The sequence below is a fragment of the Hippopotamus amphibius genome, chromosome 5 (assembly GCF_030028045.1).
Source record: "Hippopotamus amphibius kiboko isolate mHipAmp2 chromosome 5, mHipAmp2.hap2, whole genome shotgun sequence".
In the NCBI taxonomy this organism is placed as follows: domain Eukaryota; kingdom Metazoa; phylum Chordata; class Mammalia; order Artiodactyla; family Hippopotamidae; genus Hippopotamus; species Hippopotamus amphibius.
In genome coordinates this window covers 159581498-159588240 of record NC_080190.1, presented here as the reverse complement: position 1 = coordinate 159588240, position 6743 = coordinate 159581498, and the positions used below count along the sequence as shown (strand labels likewise).

The window sequence follows — 6743 nt, the reverse complement described above, 5'->3', positions numbered from 1 at the left end:
AACCCAAGTTTTCTTTAATCTGACCATTTATCCATATGACTTAGCGTGGGTCAGATTAATCATTATCCCTTTTCAACCAAAGCTTCTACATCATCACTCACTGAGTCAAATCCTAGAAGATCTAATTTTACCAGTCAAGCAATGTTAGATCAGCAACCTAGCTGTCTTAGCACCCATAAGCTACCTCTGCTTATAAGTGACTACATGTCCACAATATCATTATTACCAGGATTCTTTACAACCAAGCATTTGGACCATCCTTTGCCTTGACTTGATTGTCTCTGAGGTTACCTTCAAAGATAATCCAAAAGACCCACATGGTCTCGAGCCACTTTATGATGGTAACAATAGCTACCATTGAGTGATTACTAGGTATCAACAATGCTAAGCATATTATATACATTATCTCACTGATCCTCACAACAAATCCATGAACTAAATGTTCTTAATATCTTTATTTTAGAAACCTAGAAACAATCAATCCAAAAAATGATTAAACATTTCCATGCCTAGAGCCTATACTTGGCAAAATTATGAGCAAATGAGGGTGAACAGAGAAGAAAAACATTATTTCCTTAACACCTATCATATGCCAGGTACCTCACCTCATTCACTGCTTACTAAATCTTACAAGGTAAGCACATAATACAAAGCGTGACTGAAACATGAATTTGAAACACGTTTTAAACCTCTTCTAGGTAGTCTGAATCAAAAGCCCAGGGTCTTACTTCCACAGAATTCTGAACAATTGGGACACTTTAGGGTCCTCTAGGGTTATTGTGAGGATAGGCTCAGCTTCCTAGGGCAGTCACTTTCAGTTTCAAACCAGCCCAGCCTCTGTGGACTGGACAAGCAGTGGTGTTAAAGGGCCCAAGGGGACGCTGAGACTGTACAGACTAATCCAGTAGACTTTATCCATCGGTGAATACCCCTCAACCAGAACCAACAAACACTTGACATGCCAGGCTTTGTGTCAGGCTTTGGGATTACAAAAATGAAATCCATTCTCTGACTCAAGGAGTTGACAGTCTAGTAGAAACACATATCCTGGAAGGACATACTCTTGGATGTTAGCATAAAACATATAAGCATATGATGCCCACTCAGTAACTACTGAGTACCACTATGTGCAAAGAAAGCATTGTGTCAAACTTCACCAAGCTTACATTTTCACAATAAACCTAACCCACTTTTATCTATGTTACCTCTAGCTCCTCAGATTATCAAATTATGAAATCTGAAGATAGAGGGTTCAGCATAATAAGTATAATTTAAGAGTTGGCAAGGAGAAAGGAGTCATCTGAAAAGCTGCACACTGTCCTACTATTAGTCTATATCTGTCCCTCCCATTGTCATTTGACCTCTGCTAGACACATATTAGGCATCAGGTAAACTTTTGTTGAATGAATGATTATGCTGCTTGAAAGGAATTACACAAACTCAAATACAGAATAAAAAGCAATGAGTTTTATCATTACAATGATTACCAGAAACTGAGAGATTGGCAAAGGTGAATATGTGGGACTAATGTGTAAGGAGCAATTGTCACAGACCATACCCCACTACCTCTCACCATCAATAAGGGAACTTCTACAGCATCAAGAAGACCATTTGGTAGATCAAACCTGAATGGCTTAGAATGATGGAAGCAAACTTTTATTTCAGGTACTATATACTTCCTTGTAGGCTATAAAGCAGCTAGGGAGTGGGTTCCCTGCTACATTTGTGAATAGGTTCATTAACATGAATTTCCCCACTCCACTGCAGGGAAAAAATACATAAGCTCCTACTGTGAGGAGGAAAAAGTGAATACAGGAAGGAGTCTTCTCTTTAATTAAAAAGAAAGTATGAAACATCAGTTGTAAATAAGAATGCTTTATTAATTCAGGTGCTGAATCCTTTGTGCTGCCAAGAAAAACAGAATACAGAACATTTATTTCTTCGGGAGCTAAACAAAGAACTTATTTGCTGATTAATGAAAGTGAGGCAAAGGCATTAACTAGGATTAAATTTGACTATGTTAAATTCTCCACCATAAGTGACAACTCTCTCTTGTGTTTCCCTAATTTTTAATCCAAAGAGACAATGATTCTTGCCAAATTGTTTTACTAATGAAGCCCATCTTAACTCCTCTAAAATGTGAATGTCTGTGCTCCTACAGACATCAAGGTTTGTGAAGTAATTTTATATAATTGTGGGCAGTCATAAAACAGTGTAGGGATGGTGATAAGATGTAAATTGTACCAACTGTTAATCCCTTCAGATGCAAATTAACTAAAACTGAACTTGCTGTTTTGTTCTTTCCCGACTTAAACTGAATCTTCTGTTTCATGAGCAACAACAAAAAAATTCAATAAGCTGAATCAAATAAAAGTGTTTTCAGTAGTCTGCAAACTTAAAATACAACATAGTCTTGTGTTTTTATACTACCTTATTCCTCAGAGTTCCTGAGGTTTATCATAAAGAATCCCCAAGTAGGAGAGTTTGGGGCTGTACTGCTGCTTCTGAAAATATGTAGAGGATATTTTTCAATTTGTTTCCATTAATAATAACCAGTTACCATTTATTTAGACCCACTATATTTTAAGCACTGTGCTAGCTGCTTTGCAAACATTTATTTAACCCTTACCGAAACCCTGAAAGGTAGGCATTATCTCTGCTTTACAGATGAGGAAACAGGCTCAGAGTGGTTACTTGCCACACATAATGGGATCAATGACTGCACACCACCCCATCAGCCTGCAACTGATCATTAATCAAACTCTTATCAAACATTAATCAAACTCTCAGTTGTGTGTAGTAAAAAATACTGTAAACACTTATCCTCAGATATTACAGTTTAAGACAATTTGGGTAATACTATATAACACACAAAGGTAAAAGGATGCTTAAGTAAGCATCACATTAAAGCTAATGATGCCCAATAATGTTCTCCCCCTTTTTGAAAGCAGAAAATCACCCCCAAAGACTTGCTGGATACCTTTAATTGTTAGCTTTGCTTCATTTTAAAATCCTATAACAATATAAAAAGACACAATTGCCTCACTGGTATCAGGGGTGCCATACTCATGAAAGAAATAATCCCCATGAATTCAGTCACCCACCAGCTATATACAGCCCTTTGCAGCAGCTGTAATTGGCCCCTTCTGGCTCCACATTCCTAATGTGCATCTCCACCTATTCTTCAGAAAATATACTTTTGACTCCAAAGAAAGAATGAAGTCCTAGGCAAGTCCTGACCTTCCTACACATCTACCTTTTGTGCTGGCAGGAAGAAATGGAGGTGGGGGCATATGGAATAGCTTAATACTTTACAAAGCACCATTCCCATTGGACAGATGAGCAGGGAGGATGATGTCTCAGTTACCAGATCCACACATCACTTAAGTCAAGAGGCAAAAGAAAACTGCTGAGACCGGAAGTAAGGAATTTGGGGCTCCAAGGACAAACTGTCCCTGGACACTGGCTCAGACTGAGTGAGTTAATTATTAGAAAAAAGAAACCAGTTTCTGATCTGATGAGGACTTCCATAATAGGAAAACTGAGGGGAAAGGACAATTTGACAGAAAACCTTAGAACAGTTCAAGAATCCTACCTCCTAATCTGACCTTGGCCAAGACAATAGGATCATATCACTAGATGGCAGAGAACACTGAATGTAAAACACACAATCATCAAAACAGCCAAGCTTTAGACCGAGTGCCTTCAAAACTCTATCCCAGGGACTTCCCTGGTGGTCCAGTGGTTAGAACTCCCTGCTTTCACTGCCAAGGATGCAGGTTCAATCCCTGGTCAGGGAACTAAGATCTCACAAGCCACATGGTGTGGCCAAAATTTAAAAAATAAAAATAAAAATAAAGACAACTCTATACCATTTCTACTCAACACTGAAATTCCTCTTGCAGAACAGAAACCCCAGAGCACATTTCTCCTACAGTCTTATAGCAACCAGATCTGTCAAGAATGATGACCTTGAAAGAACTATTTGTGACATTTAATACAGCAGTCACCAGTCGTGTGTGGCTATTGAGCAGTTGGCAAGTGGTTTGTGTGACTAAGGAACTTGATTTTAAATTTCATTTCATCTTAATTAATTTAAACTTAAATACTCACACGTAGCTAGGGGCTATTGTACCAGACAGTGCAGTTCTAGATGCTGCAAAAGCTAATTTTCAGCAAATAAAAACATATTTGAAAAAAAAATTAATCTTTTCTTCCTTAAGACCCAACAAAATAGCCAGGAAATCACATTATTTGTTCAAAAAGAATCTTTCTCTAGGTAAATCCCTGAGAACAGTAATGATTTGTTGCCACCCAATCAGGAAACAGGAAATAAGGAAATTCAATGACAGTCTCATCTTGAGTCTCCCAGGATTTCTCTCCATGTTTTCCTTTGATGCTATTCCTGTCTTACCTTAAATAAAAAATATTCTTCTTCCTCTTCATCACTGGCAGTATCTCTCACTGGGCAGATCCAATAACCTGATGATCTGGGTCTTCCCAACCTCTAAGCCTGGAGGTTGACTTTTCCCAAATGTTTTGGCAAAAAACCCAAAGAAATTTTGTAACACTATGATCAGAGAACACTTTAATTGTAATGGTCCAATAAGAAAAGGAAAAAAAAAACCCCCAAAAACAGACTTTGGGACTCAGGAGGGAGATGAATTTGGGATTGAAAATGAAGAGATGAGGGCCATTTCTCCAGAACAGTTTTTCTAAGTCCATTCATGAGGAAAATCTTCAACTTCAGGAGATGCAAAAGACTTTTCTATGTGAATTTTCCGATGCTGATTGAGGTAGGCACTTCTGCTGAAGCATTTCTCACAGTCAGTACATTTGTAAGGTTTTTCTCCTATGTGGGTCCTCCGGTGCCTGATAAGGTTAAAGCTCTGACTGAAGCACTCACCACAATCAGGACATTTATAAGGTTTCTCTCCTGTGTGCGTCCTTTGGTGAATTACCAGGGTGGAACTCTGACTGAAAGTTTTCCAACACTCAGAACATCTGTAAGGCTTTTCTCCTGTGTGTGTTCTCTGATGTCTTATGAGGTGGGAGCTGAGGCCAAAACTCTTTCCACATTCACAACATTTATATGGTTTGTCTCCTGGCTGGATTCTGCATTCTTCTATCATACTGCAGTTCTGACTCAAACTTTCTTCATATCCAGATCTTTCACAGGATTTCTCGCCTGTGTGCATTTTCTGGTGTGTAATAAGGTTTGAACTTCGACTGAAATTCTTCCCACATTCCGTACACTGATAGGGTTTTTCTCCTGTATGTATTCTCTGATGCTTTACGAGAGTAGAATTACAACCAAAGCTTTTTCCACACTCAGGACATTTGTAGGGCTTCTCACCTGTGTGTGTCCGCTGGTGGCGAATCAGACTAGAACTCTGACTAAAACTCTTGCCACAGTCAGGGCACTTATAAGGTTTTTCTCCAGTGTGGGTCCTCTGATGTTCTACTAGGACATAACTGTGGCTGAAGCATTTCCCACAAACTGGACATTCATATGGTTTTTCACCTGTATGTGATCTGTGATGCTGGATAAGGTGAGAGCTGCTACTGAAACTTTTCCCACACTCAGGACATTTATAGGGTTTCTCTCCTGTGTGAGTTCTTTCATGGATAATAAGATGGGAGGTGTTGCTGAAGCTTTTCCCACATTCGCTACACTGGTAGGGCTTTTCGCCTGTGTGTGTTCTCAGATGCTGAATCAGGTGAGAGCTGTTACTGAAGCATTTTCCACACTCAGAACATTTATAAGGTTTTTCTCCTGAGTGGGTCCTCTGGTGAGTTCGAAGATGAGAGCTATTACTGAAGCTTTTCCAACATTCAGAACATTTGTAGGGTTTGTCCCCGAAGGATGAATTCTGCTGGACAGCAGCCCTGGTGTGTTCTCCTGGGTCCCATCCCCAGTGATGGGGTTTTTCCTCCTCTTTTCCTGTAGAATTTCCCTCATTCTCCAAGTTGCCATCATTCTCACAGGCATCCTCACACTCAATTTCACATCCCTGAGACCATGTCAATGGCATTTTTTGTGTGTCCTCATGCTTATAATTTTGTGGGCCATCACTTTTAGACCATTTTGAGGCTCTATCTTTGTCTGCCTTAGAGTTATTGGGTTGAACAATTTCCAGATTATTCTTACTTTCATCTCCTGCAAGAATAAACAAATAGTCTAAGCACATTTGCTAGTCTCTGCCAGGGGAAAGAAATTCTGAGTTGCAGTGGAAGAGAGGGAATAACAAACTCAAACCTTGTAAACAATTTTATATTAAAAAAAAGTTTTTATAGCTAGTTTTACGTCTTTTACTCTATGTGTTCATCAGAAGCATGTGAATGTTTTGTACTTATAACAACACTAATGAAGTATCTGAACAGTTCTCACCAATTGCCACTTTTATCAATCTAAAAGTAAATTCATTAAATTTTATTCTAGAAGAGTTAAAAGAAAAAACTAAGGAAGAAAGTGAATAGAACACTATCTGAGGTGAAAACTAGATAAAACCTTAGTTAAAATCTAAGCAAAGAGAGAAATAACAATGATACCCATTACTTACTAAGAACAGTAGCTTTGCATACAGTGTATCATTAATCCTAAAAAATATGAGATAGATGTTATTATTCACTTTTCTTAAAGATGAGAAAACTGAGGCTGTAGGAGTTTTCACAGCTTTTAAGTGACAGGGCAGAGAATAAGATTAATCTAGCTCATTCTAACGCCCTGATCCTTCTACACA

General features: G+C 38.6%; 1 protein-coding gene across 17 annotated transcripts in view; it reads right to left on the bottom strand.

Annotated features, from left to right (window-relative positions):
- The window catches only part of ZNF572 (zinc finger protein 572), a 53957-nt gene continuing 47214 nt past the window's right edge, over positions 1-6743 (bottom strand). For 15 of the 17 annotated variants that reach the window (XM_057737538.1, XM_057737529.1, XM_057737536.1 and 12 more), the window contains one exon: positions 1-6160. In XM_057737538.1, the coding sequence (XP_057593521.1) occupies positions 4716-6160 (1445 nt within the window). In that variant the 3' untranslated portion in view covers positions 1-4715. Of the gene's footprint in view, positions 6161-6563; positions 6601-6743 lie in introns of all 17 variants that reach the window. The other 2 variants (XR_009054043.1, XM_057737543.1) reach the window with 2 other exon arrangements.